The 27,409-nt window shown below is 43.4% G+C and overlaps 1 protein-coding gene and 1 gene segment (V, D, J or C); both read left to right on the top strand.

Moving 5' to 3' along the window:
* Positions 1 to 1,562: 1,562 nt before the first annotated feature.
* LOC127043745 (T cell receptor gamma variable 4-like) lies at positions 1,563 to 2,558 on the top strand. The segment is given in 2 exon segments: positions 1,563 to 1,627; positions 2,110 to 2,558. Coding segments are annotated over 2 exon segments (492 nt in total).
* Positions 2,559 to 17,004: 14,446 nt separating this feature from the next.
* On the top strand, positions 17,005 to 26,320 carry LOC127044641 (uncharacterized). The gene is made up of 6 exons (XM_050939724.1): positions 17,005 to 17,015; positions 17,952 to 18,291; positions 19,576 to 19,639; positions 19,749 to 19,813; positions 25,495 to 25,567; positions 25,687 to 26,320. The coding sequence occupies exons 1-6, from the start codon at positions 17,005 to 17,007 to the stop codon at positions 26,154 to 26,156; spliced, it is 1,023 nt and encodes a 340-aa protein (XP_050795681.1). The 3' UTR covers positions 26,157 to 26,320.
* The last annotated feature ends 1,089 nt before the right edge of the window (positions 26,321 to 27,409 follow it).

Below are 27,409 nucleotides of genomic sequence, written 5' to 3'. Positions count from 1 at the left end.
TTTAAGTCTGTCACTGAGTGACCAGAGAGGTTAAAGTGATCTTCTCCTGGTTTTTGAATTTTATGATTCCTGATGTCAGGTTTGCGTCCATTTATTCTTTTGCATAGAGACTCTCCGGTTTGGCCACAAGGGGGTGCCAGAAGCTTGAATTTGTATTTAGCTAACCTGAGCTGTTACTTTGTTCAGTCTTCAAGCAGGAATTGGGTTCAATGTTTAGCATGGAGGAAGGGGTCATCTATGCAGATACACAGAGCGAATTAAGTGAAATGATAGAAGCAAAACCAGTGTTGCATGTACAGTAATTGGCTATTGAGACCTGCAGACAAATATAAAGTAGATTACTCAATGCACAGTATCACACATTATAGCAAACGACCTTGGAAAACACACATGCATGTTAATACATACGATAGAAATCAAATCATACTCTCTCCCCTTAGCAGTTCTACAATGAATAGCTACGAGCATACAGCGGATTTGGTTTAAAAGAGGAACTGTCAGGGTAAAAAAAATAATAATAGTTAAAAATAAGCAGGATTTTTTTATTATTGTTTCAAATAAATCCCTCAAATCATAATTTTATAATAATGAAAGAAATGTTTAAATCCACAGCCTGATTCACTGTGCTGCTCAGAGTGCTTCACACTACTTTGGCAATGCATAGCAGCCATAAACCCACTTCATGCTCCCAGTCTTTCACTTTCAGGTTTTCAAGCCCTGAGCCAAAGCTGCAACATTTGAGATGCAAGCACTACAAAAGATTGTTTTTAATCCCCAAAATGGATAACATAAGAGAAAGCAGCTGTCTCAGGGTGAAATGTAATGAGCCTACACAACAGCCTGGAGAGGAAGCAAGGATTACAACATATCCAACTGAAACTCCAGGGGGAAGTTTAGGTGAGAGGAATGGAAGTACTCAAATTGGAATCGGACAAGGGCACTAGGGCCCACATCTTCCAGATTTATGGGTGTCTAACATGAATGGAAATTATTGGAGTTAGGCACAGAAATACTTTCAGCGTGGGGCATAGGTTCCTATTCTTATAAAAGGTTCCATGGGATCTTTAATGATGGGAAGTTAACATGACCTATGTCTTACATTTCATTACAAAAAGGAAGGAGGAAGCATGTGAGCAGGCAGTGATCTTCCCAAGAAGGGATGAGTTTGTGTTTTATTTCCAATGACAGCACCTCCTGCCTGTTGCGATTGAGGGCTCTGGTATGGAATTTTTGAGAGTCAGACATGGTTTGAACTGACTAAATTATTTAGTTTGTATGTTTCAACTAATCAAGACGTATGACTGTGTAGCTCTCTAGTGCAGGGTGAAGAGAATGCAGTGAGGAATTTGGTTTCGGTTAGTGGCTCACACACTGGGCTAACACGTGTCCCCTCTCACACTCTTAAATAAAGTTGGACACTCTTTGACACAGTGAGCACAACAGCACTTCAGCTCTTCTGCTCAGGACTGGGAGCCTGCTCCCACCTTTTTCTTTCAGCATTTGAGTATTTGTCACTCAAGACTGAGCAGCATTGACTTCTTGTGCTTTTATTTCTCCTCAGGAGCCAGAACAATTCCAAGAGACATGGTGGCATTTCTGGAATTTCTCTTCGCTTGCCTCTTGCCACGTAAGTTTGTTGAACTCAGTTCTGTTTATTATTTGTGGTTATTTATGCACCATTGTGGGCTTGGATCCCCAGAGTTACAACAGTTTTATTCCAGGGCAACCCTAGTGAAAGCAATGGAGTAAGACTGGAGTCTCAGCACCCTGAGTGTGTATGGAGCTTTACAGATAATCCACAGACAATGGGCCCAATTGTCCACTGCCCTGCCCCTTGTGCAGTCATTGACATCTGTGCCTGGAAGAGAACAAACCCTGAGATCAGAATTGTCCTCTCACTCTCACCCATGGCAGAAATTACACACTTCTCCCTCACTATGCACACTTCTAAATGAACATGCAAGGTGAAAGGCAGCAGAGAAGCAACCCCAGTGTCCCTTCAGTCTAAACAGCATGGACTCTGCATAGAGCAACATTACTGCTCCACGTAGATGGATTATTTCTAGCAGCCATTTCCTCATTGCTCCTTATCCTCCTTTTGCCTTCCAGCTGTGTTGTGGGCCATTCACCTGGACCAGGTCCCAATCTCCATCACAAAGGAGCCATATGAGGAGAGCACTGCTGAATTCACCTGCAAATTGTCTGGTGGGTCGGACTCTACCTATATCCATTGGTACCGAGCCCCAGCTGGAGGGGCACCGCAGAGGCTGCTCTACCTTTCTTACTCCAAGCCTGACCCCAGCTGGGACGCCGGCTTGTCCAGCAAGAAACTCACCGCCCATTTTCAAGGCCGTAGCATCTGCAAACTCTTGTTGCACAAGCTGGAGAAGGCAGACAGCGGCCACTATTACTGTGCTGCATGGGATTATACACAGTGCCACAAACTTCCTGCAGCCCTGCACAAAAAAACCCTCAACAACAACAAAACCACACACAGCACAGCCTGGGCTCAGCTCTCACTTTATGGCAGCAGTTCGGCGGCAGGTCCTTCCCTCTGAGAGGGACTGAGGGACCCGCCACCAAATTGCTGCCAAAGAGCCGGATGTGCCGCCCCTTTCCATTGGCCACCCCAAGCACTTGCTTTCTGCGCTGGTGCCTGGAGCCAGCCCTGACCACACTGTTTAACCCTATTCAAACCATGTCTAAATTATGCAATTTAAAAACACCTGCATCCACTGTGCTCCTGCTATCAATCCCTGCTTCCAAAACCCCACTCAGGGACATGGCATTACACTAACACTGACAAGGCCTTAGAACCAGTTTTGCCCCAGTTTCACACTCAGCAAATGGTGGATGCACTAGTAGGATGCAAGAATTCTGTGGCCATGACAGCAGCAGTTTAGGGTAGACAACAAAACAAAGCTAACTTCACTGCATATTTTAAACACCCAGAGAAGCCCTCAATGGATTAATGCAAGAGAAGCAGTACAATTCCTGACAACTTTCAAGCTCTTCAAAACAAATGAGAGAAAGACATGGGGAGCTTCCTTGCTACTTATCAAATCCCTAATGAGCAGGTTGGCTGCACATCCATTTTATGTTACATTGGTAATTCACTGATCTTATGCTATTCTCTATATTGTAGCTATTTTTGATCTAATCTATGTAAGTAGCAAACTGTCTGAGTAAGGCATTCCTAAAATGTCCATCACCAGGGTATCTGAGCACTGAACACAGTAATGTGGACTCTGACAGCACTAAGAGGATATCAAAATGGGTTCTGCTTTTTGCATCTCCCAGTTTCTATGAAGCTTTATTTGCTTCTCTCTCCTCACTGTTGTCTCCAACTCAACCCAATTTTAAATCATATGCAAGTTTTCAAGTGTATTTATTGTTCACGTCATCCTTTGCATCAGTAATGAAGATGTTCTGCATCTTTTTTCTTGCATTAAAGATTGATTAAAGCACTTACAAATCTCCAAATGAAAGGTGCTCTATCCTGCAAGATACTGAGCTATTTCTAAGAGATAGGGGGTGCGCTCATCATCATCTGTAGGCACTAGTGAGAGGTGAGATACCTCAGCACTTCCAGGGTTACTTAGTGCTTTACAGGATAAGCTCTGAATGAGGTAGAGTGCTCAGTTTATTTTTAATAGTTCTGACTTAGGTACAGAATTCAATCATGTCATGAGAAGATTCGATACTTGAGTTGGATGACTATTTTCCTTCTAGTCTCTTGATCATTACAGGTCTTTTGCATCTTAGATGCATTTAACATGTGCAATTTCAGCTTTATGCAGTTGGCAAAAAAACAAAAAACGAGAAAAACCAATTTTAATATTGTACCTGTAGTGCGGGCGATTCCGCCTGCCATTACACTCAGTGTCATTTTGACTATACGCGATTTTTGCTTTATGCGCTGACTGTGGAACGTAACCCCAGTGTAAGATGCGACAGACCTGTACTGGCAATTATATAATGTATATTTAAAAAAGTTATGACCCAGTCCTCAATGCAAACCTATCCTTCTGTGTTCCTCAAAAAAAAGAAAACAGAATTTTCAAAGGGTTGTAGCAAGATCTGGAACATGGACCTGGGCATTAACAACTGAGATGTCTCAAGTCTACCGTTTTCAGAATGTACTGCTTTCTGTAACATGGAAGAAATGGTGAAGAGAGAAAATGACAAAATTTTTAATTGAATTAATATTGAACCATTAACATGTTATTTTGTGAAGCTACAAGATGTCTTGAGAATAAAAAGTATATACAGCAAATTTCCACCACTTCCTCCCTCCCTATACCACAAACATCCTTTTAACAAAACACGATGTGTCGCTTTTCAGCGGCTTCATCATCAAGACAGGAAACCAATAAATTGCTGTTTAAACATCTAGCAGGTTTGGACTCCAATTACTTCACCATTATTGTAATGAGTTTTTCCGTAAAACAACAACAAAAAACAAAAGAAACCACCCTAAGTACACTCTAAAGCAGCTTTCCCCACATTTTAGTATTAGGAGTGGGATTTAAAGCCATAAGGCCCTGACCTTGTGAGTTCCTGTTGCCTGTAAAGGGAGATGAAGGTGCTCAGCACTTTACAGGATAGGCCTTTTCAAGTTTCATCCAGAGCCCAGTGAAGTCAGGGGAAGAACTCCCAGTCACTTCAAGGAGCTTTGGATCTGGCCTCCAGACATCCACAACATACCCGCTGTAGACTTTCACGCACCCTTTTGCAGTGGAACTACTTCTGTAAAGGGTCTCTCTTCAGATGCCAAGAAGAGGGCTGATATTGATTCTTCAGAGGCGAGATTGTTTGGTTGGGAATATTGTATATTTACAGCATTCATTACAGTGTTTCCATCCTACAACTGCATGTTTCTATATAAACTGAACTGTAAAAATAAAAATCAGAGAACCCTATTGATTTTTATCATGAAGACCATTTAACAGGATATAAATGTGCATGAAAATAAGTGCAAAGCAAATGAATTACTATAATTGAATTTTCTAGTTTCAATATAACTGAGCTAGAGGAAGACTGAGTATTATCAGACTACCTGAGGAGTCAATTTTGAAGACAACCATCAATCCTGAATAAACTCATTTCAGGCAATGAGATTATTGTGAGTCAATTTACTCAAGACGTTCCTCTCCCTTGTACATCCCCATAAGAGTCACAGGTAAGTTAGCGCTTAATTAACGAGGCAGGGCTCAGACAATTCATCATCATCATCATCAAGAATTCCACAGGGAGACTCTCAGTCTTACTTAAACATCTGCACTCATCCAAGTCCAGTACAATCCTCTTTGTGAAATCATTCCTGGTCTCATGATTAGAAAATGGCTGCCTATGTACACAATATGATTTCTAAGTTTCACCAGGTGACCAAGTTCTGGCTCCTAAATTCATTTAGGGATCTGGCCCTAACTCCCTTTCCCCAGCTATCTCTGTTCAAAGAAAAGTTATAAGAAGTTTGTGTTGATTGAAAAAGATCTATTCACAGCCCGACACACTCAAAAAACAGGGACAATGCAGGTAGCACTCCACCTATATATTTAATCATTATGCTTTTGAAATATGGTATATTTTTTGCTATGTTTCTTTGTGAATATACTTTGCACGCTATCCAATGTTACAGATTTTAAGGAGTTCTCAGAATAGTTTATTGTAAAGTTTAACGGATTAAATCCAGCCCTTTGTAGAAGGGCATTGACGAGGCTTATGTTGCACTTACTTCTTTCTCACTTAAACCCGCAAAATAGGGTTAAAACAGAGTAAGGACCTTGTTCTGGCTCTGCACAGAGATGAAGGTCACCCGATAAAAGTTACATGCTCTTGTGGAGTGTGGGAAATAGACACTAACAGATACCCAAAGAGAAACTCACAGACAGGGTGTAGACAACAACAGAATTCATGAACAGCATATGAAACCCCTTATGAAAACAATGGGAATCTATTGATGTAGGTGAAAACAAATAGATCACCTTTGAGTCAACTGAGTTTGCATGACACGAGAGCCAGATTTTAGTGCAAGGAAAATGTGTTTTAAGAAATTACTGATTTGTTTTCCTTGACAACAGTTCTATCCGATCTATAAACTTGGTGGGACTCTGAATTAAGACAGGATGAAAAATTCCTGAAATAGTTCTCCCTAGAAATTGGGGCCTATTCCAAAGCTCATTGAAATCAATTGAAGAACTTCCCATTGACTTCAATGGATTTGGCATCAGACCCTTAGTGATCTGTTTTCATCACTGCTTGAAAAAGCATGAAAAAGCCAACTAATAACTGAGAACATTGTTCCTTGATCAAATCTGCTGATGTTTATGTTGAGGGGAAAAAAGAAGAGTGCAGAGAACCTCAATAATTGTAACTATAGTTATAAAAAAGACTCATACTCTTTCTGAAAAAGTTCTAAACAAGGGAGCAGTCAGAAGAGTTGCTGGATAGCATGAGGGAAGGTTAGTAGATGTTCATATCTCAAGGTTTAGCCTTATGAGCTTTTATGTAAGGCAAACACAAATCTCTATTGCCTTGAAATAGCTCATCTGCAGATGAGAAATATCCACTGTTGATTTGTCTATCAGTCACTTACTTTACTCAAGTGACTCCATCCTGTTTCTGAGATCAGAATTCACATTCCTTTCTTTCTCAGTAGCAGGTTCATCATAACCTAGTGAGAATGTTACTATTGCAAGTTTTTCTTGTTGCTTCAGTAGTTTGGTCTTAAAGTTGATTTTTTTCCACCCTAGTTTCTACACACAGGCACATTTCTGAGCAATAGGTGGAGATTCTCCATGTTAATTCAATTTCAGATTAAATGGTATTTGTCCCTTTTTTCTGTAGATAGAGGCAAAAGTATGGTACAATCTCAACTATCCATCACCAAAGCAGAAGATAGAACTGTACGAATTGACTGTCATGTTTCCGGCATAACCCTGAGTAGTGCTTATATACACTGGTATCGACAGAGACCTGATGCGGCTCTGGAACAGATTCTCTATTTTTCCATCAGGATTCTGAGAAGGGAAAGATTGAGGCAGAGAAGTAGCTCTCCAAGTCGATCTGTGCACTGACAGTAAAAAACAAAAAAAAAAAAACAAAAAAACCCAAGAGTGATGTGGCTACCTATCATGTTCCACTTGGGATCATACAGTATTAGTAAACTACTCACTTTCTGTAAAATAAACCTACTTTGTATTCTCAACAACAATCTTTCAAATGTATGAAACCACAGCTACCTTCTAATCCTGCCCCTCAAGATGGAACCAGAGATAAAAGCAACAGAACTGTTGCTCTCACAAGTTTTGCAAACAGTAAGAGCTCGCCTGTCTCTGCCAAACAACAAGACCAAGTAGTTGCACAGGGCAGCTAAATTTTCAGTTGCTCTCTGGAGGTGACTATGTTTTGATACATATCCACATTTACTAGTTTGTATAAGGGAGCTGACAGGACAATTGAATTAGGGTAGGATTGGACATTCATTGAAACAGGAAAGACAATCCAGGGTGTTCAATCCAATATACAGTTCTAATGAAAAAAATCACCTGGTTCATAAACTCATTTTAATACTACCTATCTATTCCAGTAATCTTTGTGCAGTTGGCTACTCAAGTGCACTGGAAACTAGACTGCTAATGTATTAAATATGTTGTAACAAACAGGAAAAATATTCAAGCTCTTTAATTAGCTTTTGACCTGGGAAGAGCTTGCTAGTCCAGCAGATGCATGCTCATAAAACCACAAAATTCAGTTCTAAAGAACAGTTTCATATTTAGTCTGTGATACCAGTTTGTTAGATGAGATGTAATATAAAAGTTACAGTCTCTTGGAGCAGATATTTCTATCTAGCCATACATGTGAATGCACCTTATAAGCAAATAGATGATCCCTGCCCCTCGGAGCCGATACCCTAAATTGAGAGAAGTTACTAGAGAAATGTTAATTAAAGCTTGGATGGATAATGAAGGAAGGAAAACAGGAACTGCAGTGATGTGACATCCCCTTCAAAAAACAAAACAAAACACCAAGAGGAATTAGGTTCTGAAGGCCCATAGGAAGAGCGCATTTTGACAGAAATTTGGAGGGGAGATGATGAAAACATGAGAGACTGGATCAGGGTATAATGGTATAAATGTAAACTAGTAGTGCTATAGTGTAGAATTTGTCACATGCTTTAATGAACTGGATAGTGTGTGTGTGTGTGTGTGTGTGTGTGTGTGTTCTTATGCACACTACCCTCTAGTACAGGGGTTGGCAACCTTTCAGCAGTGGTGTGCCGAGTCTTCATTTATTCACTCTAATTTAAGGTTTCACGTGCTGGTAATACATTTTAACATTTTTAGAAGGTCTCTCTCTAAGCCTATAACATATAACTAAATTATTGTTGTATGTAAAGTAAATTAGGTTTTTAAAATGTTTAAGAAGCTTCATTTAAAATTAAATTAAAATGCATAGCCCTCCGGACCAGTGGCCAGGACCTGGGCAATGTGAGTGCCACTGAAAATCAGCTTCTGTGTCATCTTTGGCAAGCGTGCCATAGGTTGCCTACTCCTGTCTAATAGATGGTTCCAGATTTGCTCAAATATGTGACATAGTCCCTATACAGCTAAACAAATTTCTTTGTGCGAGATTATGCTGTTTTATTCTGTGTTAAGAGAGAAATGAATTGTCTGTTTACAAAAATGGCCCTTAAATATACAGAACATCACCTTCTTGGTGGCCCTTTGATCACTAAATGGGAGCTGAACAGAGTTCTTCTCTAGTTCAAGTAGAGGTTCTCTGCAGTGGATTAGTTCTCACTACAAGACAATAAAAACAAATATTGAAAAAAAAAAGAAGGAAGAAGTTGCTTGTAAATTATTTGTACAAGACACCTGCAAATATAAATTCTCTCGTTTTTAGAGCTGGGATGAAACTAACCATCCATGAACAGGACCATCCTATTTCAGTAGAGGACATTAGCACACAGATGTATTAGCACTGTTATGAGTAGTGAGATGTAAAAATGACCCAGTATCACAATGAAGTAGGAGAAAAACTGAAGAATTTAAAGACTGAAAAACACACTACAGCTCAATTCTGCCAGATGCTCAATGTCTCCGAAAACATTGTGAACACCATCAATTTCCACTGGTATCCATGAGATCCAAGGGCACTGACTCATTCTTTCCAGCAGGAAAGGTTCAGCAGCTTCCCTGGGCAAGTGACAAGTGAATGACAGAAAGATAACTACAGTGTTAACTGCACTGTCAGCAGCTCTTGTCCACCATCTGCCTATTCAGTTCTCTTACAAATTCATTCATGCTTTCTTCCATTGTGTCACATACTCATGGAACAGGCCCCTCGTCTCATGGATCATCACTAGCTTCTCCTCTGCAAGATTTCTATTCCACAGGATGTACAAGAAATCTGCTAACACACAATGACTGAGATTTAGGGGTGAGCGAGGAGAAAAGAAAAACCAGTGTGCTTGTGCATAAACAATGGCATGATAAAAAAAAATAAAGACGTTTTGACATTTCCCTTTCCCACAAGCTTGAGCAGTCACTCCTTTTTTTAGATGGGTCAAGCAGTGTGAGGCAGGACTTTGCCTCTGTTTTCAACCTGGGGCCCAGATCCAGCACAGTATCTCAGGTTGGTGCTGTAATACAAGTAATAAACAACAGCAGCAATCATTATCAACACTGATCCTGAAACACGCCTAAGGAATCCATTTGACCCCAGTGCTAGGGTTGACACTCACCCAAGCTCAAAGTTGACATACTGAGCAGCAGTAACTCTACCTCACTGTGCAATAAGTCTTCTACAGCCAGTAACCACTTAACTGGAGGTTACCTAAATGAGTCACTTGCTCTCCCCATCTACACAGCTCTCTCCATTCAAGACCACCATTTACATTTCTTGGCTGGAGTCTAACAACAGAAGCAAGAATGTTATTGTTAGAGACCTCTGTTCTGGCTATGGTTTGCTCCTGTAAGTGTGTTGCTCGCACTTAGGGTGACAAGATAGCAAGTGTGAAAAGTTTGGACAGTGAGGAAAAGGGGGTAGATGGGCATCTATGTAAGACAAAGCCCTGAATATCAGGACCGTCCTTGTAAAATCAGGAAATCTGGTCACCCTATTCACACTGCTCTCCGCATACATTGGCGCATGACAGCAGCAGCTGAAGAGCCTTCACATTATTTCAGTTTTATGTTGATATTTTTTCTTTGTTTCTTCACAGATGGCTCCTCACAAGTGCATCTGACCCAAGCTCAACTGTCCATCACCAGGGAAGGAAATAAAGCCATATGAATTGACTGTCATGTTTCTCTATCGGAGGATTTTGGCAAGGTTCCTATACACTGGTATAGGCAGAGACCCAGTGCAGCTCCAGAACATATTCTGTTCATCTCAACACACTCTGTCTTGAACAGAGACTCAGATAAAGGAACGTTTAATGCTGAAAAGAAGATTGGCCAGTCTACCCGTACCCTGACCATAAACAAAATAATGTCCAGTGACATTGCTACTTACTATTGTGCCTATGGGGATCACACAGTGTTAGAAAACTGTAGACAGCCTGTACAAAAACCCACTCTGCATTCTGAGCCACAGCCACTGTCACCTCTAGAAAAATTCCTCTTAGCCTGGAGCCAGCTGCAAAAACTCTTTATTGGCTTCTGCAGCTAGATATGAACAGCAACTTCTGATTTAGTGTGTATTTTCCACATAAATCAGTAAGACCAGGTCAGGTCTAACAGAACAGGAGGTCACCTAGGGCACAAAGGTTAGGCACCCAATCCCATTACAAGTCAATGGGAGTTGTGTTTAACTTCCCCTGGGCTTTTAAAACAAAAAAATCTGCTCGCTGAACATTAGGTGAAGCCAACAGTCGGTAGTTGGCTGTGTGGGTTATCATGGGCTGACTGGGTGGAGATTTGTCATCATCAGTCTAAAGGATCATAAGACTTGAGGTGAAAAATCTGGCTCTAGAGAAGGAAATGGAGCCAGGATCTCACCCCCATAACTGCCTGACACTACGGTCTCCCAGTCCAGACATCATTCATCTGCTGAAACAGGAAGCAAGAGAAAGTAAAACAGGAGCGTTGGACCCAGTGTGCAGGTGCAATAATCTACCTCCTTATAACTCCCCAGTAATTGGGGCTCATCCTCCATAGTATCTTCCTCAGGTACAGAGCCTCAAGGTTATCATCAGTGGTGAGCTGGAGCTGGCTGTTAAATTTAGAAGTCCTTTTAGGACCAGTTGTTCTAAGAGCCTTATATAACAAAAGCTCCGGAACTCCGCCCCAGCCCCAGCTCACTTCCCCCTCCTCTCCTGAATGCTCTGCCCCCTTCTCCTCCCCATCCCCATCTCCTTCCCCTGCTTTCTGCGAATCAGATGTTCGCAGGAAGCCTGAAACAAGCAGTGGGCAGGCAAGCAGGGCCGGAGCTTAGTGGCTCCCTCCAGCCTGGCACCCCCGACCGACCACCCCCAGCACCAGCCCAGTCCTGGCCCCAGCTGAGTGTCCCTGGTTCGGCCGCGTGGCTACCTCCGGCCCGGCTCCTGGTCCCAGCCGAGTAGCTCCAGCCCAGGCCGGGCCGAGCGTCCCTAACCCCGCCTTGTTCCGGCCCCAGCCAAGCAGCCCCAGCTTCGGCCCCACGGCTTTGGCCTGGTCCCTGCGGCAGCGCAGGCGCTGGTCCCGGCCCAGCAGTTCCAGGCAGCACGGTAAGGGAGCAGGGAGGGGGTGTTGGAAGAGTGCAGGGGAGTTTGGGGATTGTGGGGGGTGGATTGGGGTGGGGTGGTCAGAAGGCAGGGAACAGAGGGATTGAATAGTGGCAAGGGTCCTGGGGAGGCAGTCAGGAAGGAGCAGGGGTTGGATGAGGTGGCGGTGGGCAGTCAGGGGCAGGGATTCCAGGGGCGGTCAGGGGACAGGGAGAAGGGGTGGTTGGATGGAACGGGGTCCCCAGGGGCAATCAGGAATGAGAAGAAGGGTTGGATGGGGCAGTAGGGGGTAGTCGGGGACAGGGAAAGGGGGTGGATGGGGCAGGGGTCCCGGAGGGGACGTCAAGGAACATGGGGGGTTGGAAGGGGCAAGAGTCCCGGGGGGGTGGCCACGACCTCTTCGTGGGGTGAGGAGGAGGGAACCTGTTATATTTTGGCAGCTCATCACTGGTTATCATGGTAATAGAATCTTGTTGCTATCAAACTGTCTGTACTAGGCTATCTTGATTATCACTTCAAAAAGTTTTTTTCCTTTTACTTAATTGGCCTCTCAGAGTTGGTAAGACAACTCCTACCTTTTCATGCTCTCTGTATGTGTATATTTATCTCCTCAATAAATGTTCCATTCTATGCATCCAAAGAAGTGGGCTGTAGCCCATGAAAGCTTATGCTCAAATAAATTTGTTAATCTCTAAGGTGCCACAAGTACTCCTGTTCTCTTTACTGATGTTAAGGTGGAGCTCAATGAACAGGCTGCTAAATTGCCACTGTTTGTGGTGAGAGGTAATTACCCAGCCTTAATGGGTAGGTCTTGGCTTAGGAAGATTCAGCTGAACTGGGCAGAAGTGCACCGAATAACTACAGAAACCACCGCTCTGACCACTATACTGAGGAAACATGCTGCTGTTTTTGGAGAGGATTTGGGAAGTATGAAGGGAATCACTGTGACATTGAACATTAAACCTGACAGTCAATCAAAACATTGGAAAGCCAGAACTGTGCCATATGCCATCAGGCCAAAAGCTGAAGCAGACCTGGAGCGCCTGGTCACAAATGGAGTCCTAAAATGGGCAACTCCTATTATTCCAATAGTGAAGAAAGATGGCTCCCTCCAGATTTGCGGTGATCTTAAAGTCACTGTCAACCCAGTGTTGTGTCCAGAGCAATACCCACTTCCCCGCATTGATGACCTCTTTGCAGGCCTGGCTGGGGGATATAAGTTCAGTAAGATTGATCTGAGTCAAGAGTACTTACAGATGCATGTTGATGAAAAGTCCCAAGAGCTGTTGACTATTGTGACAGATAAAGGGCTTTATCAATACTGTCACCTACCCTTCGGAATAATGTCCGCTCCTGCCCTGTTCCAGAGGGCTATGGTCCAGACCTTGTATGGCTTGCCTGGAGTCCAGTGCTATCTGGACAACATCCTGGTCACTGGAAGAAATGAGGAGGATCACCTCTCCTACAAAGACTGGAAGAGTATGGCCTATGAGTCTGCAAAGACAAGTGTAAATTCTTCCAGCCCTCTGTTGAATATTTGGGACACATCATCGATGCTACAGGTCTTCGTAAAAAGTTAAGGCTATTGTGGAGGGTCCCCCTCCTCAAAACGTTAGCCAGCTTTGCTTGTTTCCAGGACTATTGAACTATTTTGGAAAGTTCATCTCACAGTTAGCCACGCTGCTAAAACCACTTCACAGACTCCTTGAGCAGAACAAGGCCTGGAAGTGGACTGAAGCCTGTGATGTTGTATTAACAAAGCTAAGGGTGCATTGCTAAATTCTGAAGTTCTGACGCACTTTGATGCATCCTTATCCCTACAGTTGTCCTGTGATACCTCCCCTTATGGTGTGGGAGCAGTTGTGGCACATATTATGCCTATTGCTTTTGCTTTACACATGCTAACCAAAGTAGAAACTAACTATGCCCAAATCGAACATGAGGCATTGGGAATTTTTTTCAGAATTCGGACGTTTCATCAGTACCTGTTCGGATGCAAGTTTACTCTTCTCACAGACCATCAACCTCTGACTTCAATTTTTGGACCCCAAACAGGCATTCCCCCATTAGCTGCTAATCGTACGCAACATTGGGCATTGTTGCTTTTCATACACATATATGAAATCAAATATTGGAAATCCACTCTGCACAGCAATGCAGATGGTCTCTCAAGGATGCCTTTGCCAGCCAAACATCAAGATATTGCCCAGAAGGAAATATTTTATTTTGAACAGGTAGAGAATACACCCATCACTGTTACTCAGGTAAAGAAGGCAACTCGCGTTGACCCAATATTGTCCCAAGTTATGAACCTGGTGATGCACTGAACATCAACGAACCTCTCCAGTCTCACCCGACCTTATTACCCACATGTCCGGGAGGATTGAGTTATCAATCCAATCAGGTTGTTTGTTGTGAGGGAGATGTGTCATTATCCCACCACCACTGAGATCACAGATGTTAGAACAGCTACATTCCGGTCACTGTGGAATAGAGCACATGAAGGAAACTGCATCAAGCTATTTTTGGTGGCCTGCATTGGACAGTGCTATTGAAGAGAAGGCAAGAGCTTGCATGTCATTTCAGAGTGTGAGGAATGCACTCCAGTGGGCACCTCTAGCCCATGGCACTGGCCTGACAACCCATGGCAACGTATTCATGTTGACTTTGCTGGCCCACTTTAAGGAAACACATTCTTAGTGGTGGTAGATGCCCATTCTAAATGGCCAGAAGTCTCTATAATGCAGTCCACTACTGCAGATAGTACAATCCAAAAAATGATGGGGACTCTTAAGTTGTTCAGGCAGACTAAAATGACTACTGAGTGACAATGAACCACAGTTCATCTCTCAGGAGTTTGGAAATTTTATGAAGGCAAATGGGGTACACCACATCACTTCAGCACCATATCATCCATTCACCAGTGGATTAGCTGAAAGATTTGTGCAGACAATGAAACAAGCTTTGAAATCAGCAAGGGGACAATTATCCATTCAAAAGAGTCTGGACACCTTTTTACTATCCTATAGAAACACACCTCATGCTACGACCAAGGCATCCCTGGCTTTTCTAATGATGGAATGACAGCTGCGCACTTGCTCTGAACTCCTGAAGCCTTCTAAACCCCGACAAAGTGTGCAATGTCAACAGTAAGATCAAGTCATCAGGCATGCACCCAGAGCAAAAGATCGAATCTTTAGCCCGAGACAGCCACTTTTGGCTCAGAATTATGCTTCTGGAGCTAAATGGGTCCCTGCCACTGTCATTGCTCAAACAGGATCTGTTTCCTACAGTCTGGACTGCAGAGGATCTCATCTGGCGGTGACATATAGATCAGCTATTACCAGGTCATACCAGTCCTCAGGACACATCTTCAGTTGAGTTGCCGGACTTCACCACTTCCGGCAAGGCACTGAATCAAGAGTCACCTGTTCTTGACTTTCCCCCTCCATTACTGCCGGCGGCTGAGATACCCCCGTGACTGGAACAAGCTGATACCACATCCTCACCCATTCACACTATGAACCCTGAGCCCATTGTCAGGCCTGCACCCAAGACACTTTCGGTTGCAACACCACCAGAAGTCTGCCATAATCCACCTAGAGACAGAAGGCCTCCTCAATGGCTAAATCTTTAGTTAGGGCAAACCCACAGTTACGGTGCAAAATAATCCCCAGGGTTTAGCCAGGAACGGAGGCAATCTACCCTCCTTCTCTAGTTTATTGTTTGTTTTATTTAGGGGATGTTCTCATTAAGGGGAGAGGAATATGTTGTGTATTTGGTTGTTGCTATGGCTATTAGGGGATAGCCCAGCCAGTTTTGGCTGGTTTTTGGTTAGTTCAGTGTGTGGCAATAAATGGCTGCTTTTAAGGTTTACAGCTCTGTATGTCTCAAGTGATTTCTTCCTAAAACTGTTGCCCCCAAGGATATAACAAGTAAGCATTGGGTCAAGGCCTAAGGGTCTTTCCATTGACTTCAATGGGCTTTGGATCAGACCACAAGTCACCTAATGGCACTGCAAACCAGCCTGGCCACATTACATTTTGATATTACTCCAATGGAAACAGGAGTAAGTTTATTTTGGTTGCTTTTCTGCTGTTTAATTAGCCCTGAACCACAAAGAATATATTGTTCCCTTTATAAAAACTAGAGTTCTGTTCTGAAGGACCAGCCTATCTTCAGTCTCTGAAGCCAGTTCAGCAGAAAACACATGGTGTGACAGCAGGCTACACTCTGCTTGAACTGACAGTATACTGTATAATAATTTCAGACTTAGCATGAATGTTCAGGGAACTTCACAGAATAAGGGTCCCTGCCAGGGCCGGTGCAAGGATGTTTCGCGCCGTAGGCGAAACTTCCACCTTGCACCCCCCCAGCGCCCCTGCCCTGAGGCCCCCCCGCAGCAGCTCCCCAGCAGCACCCTCCGCCCTGAGGCACCCCCCTGCCCCACCTCACCCCTGCTCCGTGCACGAGCACCCAAGCACGCCATTGCTGCTTCATTTCTCCTGTCTCCAAGGCTTGCGGCGCCTAAGCTGATTGGTGTCGCAAGCCTGGGAGGCGGGAGAAGTGAAACAGCTCACCCCTGCCCCGCCTCCTCCCAGAGCACGCCATGACTGCTTAACTAAATGCCGAAGGTGACTGGGGTGGCCGAAGATCTGGCCGCCGCAGTCACTGCCAAAGAAAATGGCGCCCCCCCAAATCCCAGCACCCTAGGCGACCACCTAGGTCGCCTAAATGGTTGCACCGGCCCTGGTCCCTGCCCCAATGGGTTACTAGAGCAATGAGGATAAATGGGGTCAGGTTCTTCAGAATCTGTGGGAAAAGAAGATGATACTTGAAAGAAGGGCAGAAGTGGAAGCATAGCTTATTGAATGATGCTAGAAAGACACAAGAAAACTAATGGAGCTACAATATAGAAAAGACATCATGGATTGGATTAGTTCACAAGGAAACAAACAAGGGTATAAGAAAAATTGAGGTTACTCAAATTAATTCAACAAAAATGTCAGTGTAGAGTGGGCCCTTTTTCAGAACTAGGACAAAATTGACTGCAAATATACAAATTGCAGATCCATCCTATCTCAGTAGAGGGCACTAGCACACAGATATATAACCATTGTACATCACTCTATTTATAGAACAGAGGGTTAGTATCACACTGAAGTAGGAAGTGATATTCCACTACTTCACATCTGGGGAACTCAGTGAGAGCAGGATCCTGGGAAGTGCTTAATATCTTCAGAAGGGTTCTGAGTGCTGTACTGGCAACAGCACCACTCAGGGCAGCACCTCCCATGTTCAACAGGTAAAGAAAATAACCCCCAAGAAAATTAGTCTTCACTGTGCCATCAACATGGCTCTGCCTGTCACTTCATCTTTGTATTAGTTACAGTCATAGCTAGGAACCCCAATCACAGATCTGGTCCACACTGCACAGGGCACTGTACAAATGAACAAGCAAAGTTTGCATCCCTGCTGACAAACATCTTGGTGCTTTCTTCCACCACCTTTGGGGGTTTGTGTGTGTGGAGGGGGTGGGGCATTCCCCACACACCACTAGCCTCTTCTCCTTCAAATCTCTCTCAAGACCCATTCCTGCTGCTACTCCTACAAGAAATCTGCTGGCAAATAATGACTCTGGTTAGGGAGGGTGGGGGGATATGGTATATTTAAACATGAAGTACGAAAAATTCTCTGCTGGTGCAAATACTCTTTTAGAGGGAAGATCTTTGGGACAGTCACTCCATATATTGCTATGTATAGTAACTCACACAATGGAGACACCACCCACACAGAGGTGTTAAGAAACCACTGTAATATAAATTAAAACTCAATCCTTTATAACGCAGGCTTCCATAATACAATCTACGCTGGTCTAAAGATAGCGGAAGAATTTGCTTCATGCTAGATAATGCTCTTTGATAAAAGTAACTTTGGATGAGTTTCAGCCATAACTCTAACTTATCTTAAATTAGCATATGGAGCCAGCAAAACCTCAAACTAAATGAGTTCCTGTCCCCAAATGTATTTCTGTCCACCCCAACACAACATCACATTTCTGATAGACGCAGGACCAAGCAAAATCTGTAAAATGTTTCTACTTCAGGGTGTTATTCTGCCTTTGGTTTTATCTTGTAAGTTTCTTTTTACCTTTTTTCTACACATCTGTAGATTACTGAGTCACCTGCTCCAGATTCATGTTAATTTCTGGTTTTGTTTTCTTTTTCCTCCTTCTGGACAGATGTGCAAAAATACATCTGAGACAAGCTCAGTTGTCTGTTACCAGGGCAGAAAATAAAACTGTAGGTATAGACTGTGAGGCTTCTGGCATTCAGAACTTCAGGAGTGCTGTTATACACTGGTATCGACACAGACCTGGAGAAGTTCCACAGCAGATTTTGTACATCTCATCCTCACAACCTGTCTTTGACAAAATCTCCAATGAGAACAAGTTTAATTGTGAAAAGAAGCCTGACCAGCCCATCTCTACCCTAGTAGTAAATGAAATAGCTCCTAATGATGGAGCTACCTATTACTGTGCCTACTGGGATCGCACAGTGTTAGAAAGCCATAGACAGCCTGTATAAAATCCTCACTCTGAATACTGACCCATATCCCATCAAATGTATGAAACTACAGCTACCTCCCTGATTTTACCATCAGCTGTAGAAACTCCTGACTAGCTTATTTTAAAAGGTTTTGTTTTTTTTTAAAGCAACATAATTAATAAAAATATTTATTGTGAAGTAGATAAGGACACTGCACACATAACATACCTGATTCAAAGCCAGAAAAACCAAGTACCCATGACCACAGCTCCTGTAATGCTGCTGGTAGAGGGTGGAGGTAAATGTAGTGTTCAGTGATCACTCAGGCCTGGTCCACACTACGCTGTTAAACCGATTTTTAACAGCATTAAATCGATTTAACACTGTACCCGTCCACACTACAATGCACTTTACATCGATTTAAAGGGCTCTTAAAATCGATTTCTGTACTCCTCCCCAACGAGAGGAGTAACACTAAAATTGATATTAACATATCGATTTAGGGTTAGTGTGGCCGCAAATCGAAGTTATTGGCCGGATAGTTATAGTGATAGCTACCCACAGTGCAACGCTCCGGAAATCGATACTAGCCTCGAACCATGGACGCACATAGCCGAATTAATGTGCCTAGTGTGGACACGTACAATCGACTTTATAATATCTGTTTAATAAAATCGGTTTAAGTTAATTCAAAATTATCCTGTAGTGTAGACGTACCCTCAGTGTTAAGGGGCTTGCAGAAGATCTGCTTTTCTCTGTGTCAGATTCCAACTGGCTATTCATAGCAACAAATGCTTCAATGCCGCACCCAGACTCTGTATGGAAACCTCAGCCCTTACAGGCACAGTCCTCTGTACCACACAGGGAATACTGCTGAAGGCTTTAATTCTAGGGAAAAAATCATCATTAACATAGAAACAGGCAGTGATTGGTCTTCAATGGGAAGGCAGAAAAGCACTTAAGATTATGCAAGGGCTTAATGCAGACGCTTTCCAGAATAAAGGCTTAAATAAGAAAGTGAGGGTCTACTGCACCAAATCTACATGAACCCTTCATTGTCCATCCTCTTAAGAAACAATGAATGTGGTCCTAAATTCACTGGAGCATTTGCTTCATATTAGACTTCTTGCTGAAACTCATGCTGGCTCACTTTTGTCTTAATGACTAACAGTCAAATTAACCTCACATGGAACTGACATATCGACAACCAACAGAACTGTTCTCGGCTGCTACTTAAGTGAATCACTTCCTCTCCCCAAAGTCACTTGGCTCTCCATCCGCAATACTAACTTGCAGCCTTCTGTTTCTGACATTCAGGCTCAACTGAAGCCAGTGAGAATGTTACTGGTGCAGGTGCTTATTGTGGCTTCAGTTTGGTCATGTAAGTTGGTTTTCATTCTAGTTTTTTTACAAATATGCAGATTACTGAGCAACAACCAGAGAGCCTCCAAATTCATGCTTATGGTATTTTTTTCTTCTTTTCTTTGTAGATGGAGCTGCACAAGTACAACTGACACAAGATCAGCTATCCATCACAAGGAAACCAACTAAAACAGTAAGAATTGACTGTAAAGTTTCTGGCATCAATTTTGGTGATGCTTATATACATTGGTATCGACACAGACCTGGAGAAGCTCCAGAATGGATTCTCTACTTTAAGACACAAATTGAAAAATCAAATTTTGACATGGACAAGTTTAGCGTTGACAAGACAACTGAAAAATCCACCTGTACCCTAACAGTAGACAAACTAACCTACAATGACACAGCTAGGTATTACTGTGCCTATTGGGATTGCACAATATTAGAAAGCCATAGACAGGCTGTACAAAAATCTCACTCTATTCTGAGCCAGACTTTCAAAAGTGTACAAACCAAAACCCACACACATAGTTGCTTTCTTAATCAGCTAAAAGCATGAGTAGATGGTCTGATATCTAGCTCAGAGAAAATGACTATGACATACTTAAAAACATCAGTTGTATGGCAGGTATAGATTTAAAAGGGTGTAATAAAAGCTACCTTTTATAGGTACAGCATAGCATGTCATTGATCACATCCTGCAGATACTTATAGTAGAAGTCAGATATCCAGTTCTTCCTTCATTTCTGATTAATAATCTTTAGAAAGTCATTCCTATCAAGTCCCTCCTTGAATGCTCTATATGCTTGCTACCATTTCTGGGCTTCATCAGGGGTCGGGACACTCAGACCAGGGGGCTGTTAGCAATATTGGTTTTAACACTATTACAGGCAGAGACAATCTTTGGAGGATGTTATTCTGCTGAAGATCCCTGATTGGAAGAGAAAGCAAGTTTTCCAGGCCTGTGACAGAAGGCCATTTATCAGGATGACGACATTTTCCCCCTTTCTGACTGAACAGCAAATCAATGAATAGAGAGGACTAGTAAGCTACCAGAGTGGTCATAGGTGCGGGAACTAGGGATGCTGCTGCACCCCCTGGCTTGAAGTGGTTTCCATTATATGGGGGCTTTACAGTTTGGTTCAATGGTTCTCAGCATCTCGACTATATAAAAATTGTTCCAGCACCCGTGGGGGTGATAGCTGGAAATTTGCCCTGCCCAAGAATATCCCTGACTGTCTTGATGCTAAGAATTTTTTATACAGGAGAAAAATCACTAACCAGGAGTGGGAAATATTACTAGGCTTCTGAACCAGGGTGCAGAAACTTTCTGACAATGGAACTGCCTCCACGCACACACACCCCAGCCCCCCAGACACTGTGCCATGCATGCACCACACCAAGATGCTATTGTCACCAGGAGATGTTTTCACAAGCTACAGCCACTGGGATTATTATAATGCAGTCTTCCTGCCATAGTGCTGTAATACTAGTACTGGAATAACTGTACTACTGTGTGACATGTATAGAAAGAAGAATATGTGGAAATATGTACTTAAGCTTGCTAAGCCTGATCAGATTCCATCCCACCATGAATGCAACAGTTGCTAGAATAAATCAATAGTTGCACATTTAAATCTCCGCCCCCTCCAACACACACATACACACACTAGGATCACATATGGTGGGGAGGTTGGAGGAAGGGGGACCAGGGGACTGGTATGGCTTTCACCTGCAACTGAAGCTAAGGCCACCCTACAGCACATAAATATCCTCCATATCAATAGTTCTATTGGTTGTAACCCAGAAATCTCTCCCACTTATGCTGCAGTTTTCCCCCCAGAGTAACAACAAAGGTGGCAGCAGTGGCCACTTCCCAGGTGCAGCTCTGGCTCCACTGTTATGTTTCCAGTGCATTCCCTGGGCCCAAACAGATCCTCAATACATGGACCTAGGACATTCCTCAACCCAGCTGCCCACACAGTCTGCTCCAGGATCTAGTCCAGGTCTTGGCTCTGTTCCTGCTCCTCTGCTCCGTCTGCCACCACAGAACCCTGTGGTGCTACCATCATCCCCTCTGCACCAGTCTTGAACTCAGACTGTCCCAGCTCAAAAAGCCTGTCATGCAAGAAGGGAGGGATCCATACTCAGGGTGGTGGTGAACATCCAGTTAATCTCCTTGGAGTAAGGGCAGATAGATGGGCCACTGCTGGACTTTTGCTTGGCATCCTTTGCATTGTGATGGGAGTGAATCAGAAACCTTCAGGTGCCTAACATTGGAGAGCCATCTGCTGGATCCCCTCCTTTGCCAGCCCCTTGGAGATGCTCTCACACAGATGCTGGCTTCAGGGGCACCTCCCAAAATCATGTTCTTTGTCATGCTCACACCAGAGAGCAACAAGAACCCTAACGGTTTGACCAGCTAGGACATGCTGGGACAGCATCTTCTCAAGCTGTTGGAATGAGCTGAGTAGGGCAAAGATGGAGCAGGCTGGATGAAAAGAAGGGTTAAATGCTGACTGGGTATATAAGCCAGGAGAGGCAAATGGGAAGTTAGCACTGTAGGTAGAAGATCAGAAAATACAGACCCAGGGAATTGTGGGATGGCATTAGAGGGCTATCAAAACCTGAGCTCTACAACCTGGGATTCAGCTGCAGCCCCACTGCAAAGTAGGCAGCTTTGGTCCCACCTTAAAGCAAACCCAGGCTGTAAATCTACACTCCCAGCCAGGCAAGCAAGCCCAGGTTCAAAACACGTATAAGCCTGGGCATAAGGGTTTTGTCTGAGGTGGAGAGAGGGGGGTTGGCTAAAACCAGGGTAAGAGCCAAGGTAAATCTAGAGTGACAACACACCTGAAAGACATAAATCTGCTGGCAGCCACAGGCACCTTTCTACAGCAGCATTCCCATATTTGTTTCCACCAGTGGAACTGACCCAGGGGTAGCAACTGAGAGAAATTTTAGGGGAAAAAAAAAAAAAGTCTAGTGTAGACAGATGAGGCTAATTGACATTTGGAAAGTGTCCCAGGCAGAGCCGAGCGGAAGTTCCTTTCCATCATTTCATGAAAAATAAGAAATCTGTGACCTCTGAAATTTTCACTATGCTACTCACCATGGCCTTGGAACTCCCTGGTAGCACCAGGGATACATTTCAGTCCTTCTTCTGCAAAGCAGAGTCCCACTCCATTAAGCACAGCCCTCTCCACTCAAGCTGAAAAAGCACCAGTCAATAAGTTGTGCAAGTGCAATCAAGCTGAATTAAAGGTCAAGTGGATCCAGAGATGACACTTTCCAAAACAGGCTGTTTAAATACAGAAACTGCTACCCAGTCCCTGCACAGTTTTTTTTTTGTAACTCATTCGTAGATAAAGGAGTTTCTTGGAGGAAAGTTATTGTGCATTTTGAGTTTTATAAGAGAGGGTGTATGGATTTGAGGGTGGGTTTGAGGTGGTTAGGAGAACAGTGAGAGATTAAAATAATTCATTATATATTAGCCACCCTGCCCAGGAGGAATAGGTTCCCTTACCAGCTCCAAACCTAGCCCCACAGTCCCCTCAACTACCAACTCTGATCAGTTCTATACACAGTCTCTAGAACCCCCTTCCCAACACCTCTTTGTGGGGTAGGGTAAGAAGCTCATATTGGTTTTTCAGCTACAAAGGCTGAAAAGAGTACAGTAACTCTTCAGATGATCTCTGGCCACTGTATTACAATAATTTACACATTCTCCAAAGTGTATCATATATGTCTTAACATTAATAACAATTAAATATGCTGTCAAAGGGAAACTTACCATCAAAATGCCCCCACCTGTCTGGCAAAGTCTTCTCCTCTGCTGCCCTGTTGTGGTCTACTTCTTGTGCCTCAGCCCTCCACCAGGTCACATTCACTCCCACCCCTTCCAGGGTTACAGAGAGTCACACAAAACAACAATCCAATGACCTTTTTACAGATTTTCAACCCAAGTTGGGGCTCAGTAACCCTTATACCCCTTATCTCAGGGAGCTTTTATGCCACCTTCCTTGGTTGCCAGAGGGGGCAAATGGGAAAGCAGGCAAGCCTGCCTTCTACCCTGGGTTTTAATCCAGGAACCTTGTAGCAAGCAGCTACAGACAGTCTGTTCCTTCCAGCTAGCATTCATCCTTAATTCAGCCACCCCGTCCTACCCAGATGAGCATAATTCTAAATTAGGCCTGGCCCATGCTCCAGATGCAACTGAATGCAGTAATTGCTGTTTGGCAATGGCTCAAGTTAACTCTTTCTTTGCCAATGTGTGGTATACACTCCATCACATATGTCCTCTAATATCTCATAGTTATGTGCTTATATTGTATCTTTAAAATGAAACCTTGTGGCAACATTTTACCTACACATTTGAAGCAAAATTACATACCAGTAATTAAGGATACAAATGGCCTTTTTTGGAAGACAGGATAAAGTCAGTTTTTAATGTACACAGGCATGTGTTATATCTCTGTAGAGGGCAGCAATAGCACACAGTTGCACTGACAATGACCTGTTTGCATCCGCTCAACATTACATCATTTTCTTGAACACGTGCTGTAATGAAGGGCAGAATCTGGCCTAGAGAATAATGTCAGCTATAGGAATATTACTGTTGGAGGTACAGTAGAATCAATAGCTCATTAGAATTATGCCAAAATCTAACACTAGTTACATACAAGCAACACCAGTGACAGTAGTGGGCTTGCACCTCTGTAAAAGCAATCAGCATTTGGCCTATAGTGGCCTGTGAATATTTCACAATAGGATCTCCTCTATCCTGTTACAGAACTTTCACAGACAGAGTGTGTATAGCAATATAATTCAAAACCAGCTAATGAAACAATAGCAAACTATTAATTTAGGTGAAAACAGTGTTAATCCTTGAGGCAACTCTGACTTTGGATGACACAAGAGTCAAATTAAGTACAAGGAAATGTGTTTAACAGATTATTGATTTGTTTTCCTTGACAACAATTCTATCAGATCTATAAACTTGGTGGGATTCCGAGTTAAGACAGGATGAAAAATTCCTGAATAAATTCTCCCTAGGAATTGGGGCTTATTCCAAAGTTCATTTAAATCAGTTGATGAATTTCCCATTGACTTCAATGGACTTTGCATCAGACCCTTAGTGATCTATTTTCATCACTGCTTGAAAAAGTTAGATCAGTTGCCCTTTTCATGCTGAGAGCATTATTCCTTAATCAAATCTGCTAATGTTTATGTTGAAAAACAAAAGAATCCAGAGAACCTCAGTACCTTTAACTCAGGGGTAGGCAACCTACGGAATGTGTGCCAAAGGCGGCACGCAAGCTGATTTTCAGCGGCACTCACACTGCCCGGGTTGTAGCCACCGGTCCAAGCGGCTCTGCATTTTGATTTAATTTTAAATGAAGCTTCTTAAACGTTTTAAAAACCTTATTTAATTTGCACACAACAATAGTTATGTATTATAGACTTATAGAAAGAGACCTTCTAAAAATGTTAAATGTATTACTGGCACCTGAAACCTTAAATTAGAGTGAATAAATGAAGACTCGGCACACCACTTCTGAAAGGTTGCCGACCCCTGCTTTAACTATTGTTATAAAAATCTCATATTCTTTTTGAAAAAGTTCCAAAGAAGGGAGCAGTCAGAGAAGAGTTGTAGAATAGCATGAGGGAAACCAGGGCAGCTTAGGAGATGTTCCTATCTTAAAGTCCAGCCTTATGAACTTTTATACAGGGAAAACTCAAATCTATATTGCTATGAAATAACTCATCGTCACTAGACATTTCTCACCCTCAGATCTGCCTATCAGTCACTTCCTCTGCTCTAGTGACTCCTCCCTTCTTCTGAGATCTCATTCATATTCCTTTGTTTTTCAGCAGCAGGTTCATAATAACTTAGTGAGAATGTTACTATTGCAAGTTTTTCTTCTTGCTTCAGTACTTTGGTCTTGTAAGTTGCTTTTTTCCACCCTAAAATTCTGCACACAGGCACATTACTAAGCAATAATTGGAGATCCTCCATGTTTGTTCAATTTCAGATTAAACGGTATTTGTCTCTTTTCTCTGTAGATGGAGAGGCCCAAGTACTGGTACAATCTCAACTATCCATCACCAAAGCAGAAGATAGAACTGCACGAATTGACTGTCATGTTTCTGGCATAACCCTGAGTAATGCTTATATACACTGGTATCGACAGAGACCTGATGCAGCTCTGGAACGGATTCTCTATTTTTCATCAGGAACACCTGTCTTTGACCAGGATTCTGGGAAGGAAAAGTTTGAGGCAGATAAGCAGCTCTCCAAGTCGACCTGTATCCTGACAGTAAAGAAAACAACAACGAGTGATTCAGCTACCTACTACTGTGCCGCTTGGGATCACACAGCATTAAAAAACTATTCGCATTCTGTACAAAAACTTACTTTGTATTCTCAGCTACACACTTTCAAATATATGAAACCACAGCTACCTCCTAATCCTGCTTCTTATGATAGAACCAGACACAGAAACCCCTTACTGGTTTCTGCAACCAGAGTTTAAAGCAACAGAACTGTTGCTCTCACAAATTTTGCAAACTAGATCCCACCTGTGTCTGCCAAACAAACAATAAGACCACGTAGTTGCACAGGACAGCTACATATTCCAGAGCACACAAAACTAGACTAGCAATGTTACAACACATGTTGACATTAGCAGAGCAGAAAGAGGGCAAAGATTTGAACTAATTAATTAGCATTTGACCTGTGAAGAGCTTGTTAGTCCAGGAGATGCCTGCTCATAAAACCACAAAGTTCAGTTCTAAAGAACCGTTTCATATTTAGTCTGTGATACCAGTTTGTTAGATGAGATGTAATATAAAAGTTACAGTCTCCTGGAGCAGATATTTCTATTTAGCCATACATGTGAATCACCGCCCTGCACTTTGGGCAACGAGGTCAGGGGGTTGTCTGGCTGACCGGGAATGGAGGGCAATGCTTTCTGGCTTGGGGAGGAGGGGAGATATAAAACTGCTGGAAGAGCAGTCAGCCTGGTGGATGACTCACCACCTAGGAATGTGGGGTTTAAAAAGGTCAGCCTGGGCCTGGTCTCTCCCCAGGGCCGGCTCCAGGCATCAGCTCAGCAGGCAGGTGCTTGGGGCGGTCAAGGGGAAGGGGCAGCACATCGGGCTCTTCGGCGGCAATTTGACAGTAGGTCCCTCGGTCCCTCTCAGAGGGAAGGACTTGCTGCCGAAGAAGAAAGTGGAGCGGTGGAGCTGCTGCCTATTGCGGGTTGTTTTTTTTTTTTTTGCTGCTTGGGGTGGCAAAAACCCTGGAGCAGGCCCTGCTTCTCCCTTCATTCACTCGGAACAGGCTGGGCAGCGGGCACGAAGGCTTTGGTGCCTGGCTTGCTGCAGGACCCCTTCCCCATTTCAGGACATAAAAATGGCAGGAATTGCACACAGTGGTAGCGGGGAGTGGGCACAGGTTTCCTGCTCGATGGAACTCCCCACGTGGAATCAGTCTGGACAGTGAACAAGAACAGCAAGGGCGGAGCAGCTCCTTCCCCAATTCAGAGCATAGAAACAGGGTGGAGTTGGGACATAGTGGGAAGGGGCAGGAGAAACACCATGTGAGGCAGCCAGGAGGGGGCAAACAAAACCAAAAAAACCTCCTACTCTCTGGGAAAGCAGTGGTTGGACTGCACTGGGGGATAGAAAGAGCATAGGGGACTGTTTCAGTCAAGGAGGCAGAAGGGGCAGAAGCTGGTAAGCAGTCTCAGAGTGCTTCCAGGAGGGACACAAAAAGAGGAAAGGA

The sequence above is a fragment of the Gopherus flavomarginatus genome, chromosome 2 (genome assembly GCF_025201925.1).
Source record: "Gopherus flavomarginatus isolate rGopFla2 chromosome 2, rGopFla2.mat.asm, whole genome shotgun sequence".
In the NCBI taxonomy this organism is placed as follows: Eukaryota; Metazoa; Chordata; order Testudines; family Testudinidae; genus Gopherus; species Gopherus flavomarginatus.
Note: the sequence above shows the minus strand (reverse complement) of the source record. Positions and strands in the feature narration are given on the sequence as shown.

Bases quoted from the DNA above. Each gene is read 5' to 3' on its own strand.
- LOC127044641 (XM_050939724.1), top strand. The intron at 18,292-19,575 runs GTATAAAATCCT...TCTGACATTCAG, and splicing joins TAGAAAGCCATAGACAGCCT to GCTCAACTGAAGCCAGTGAG. The intron at 25,568-25,686 runs GTAAGTTGCTTT...TTTTCTCTGTAG, and splicing joins TGCTTCAGTACTTTGGTCTT to ATGGAGAGGCCCAAGTACTG.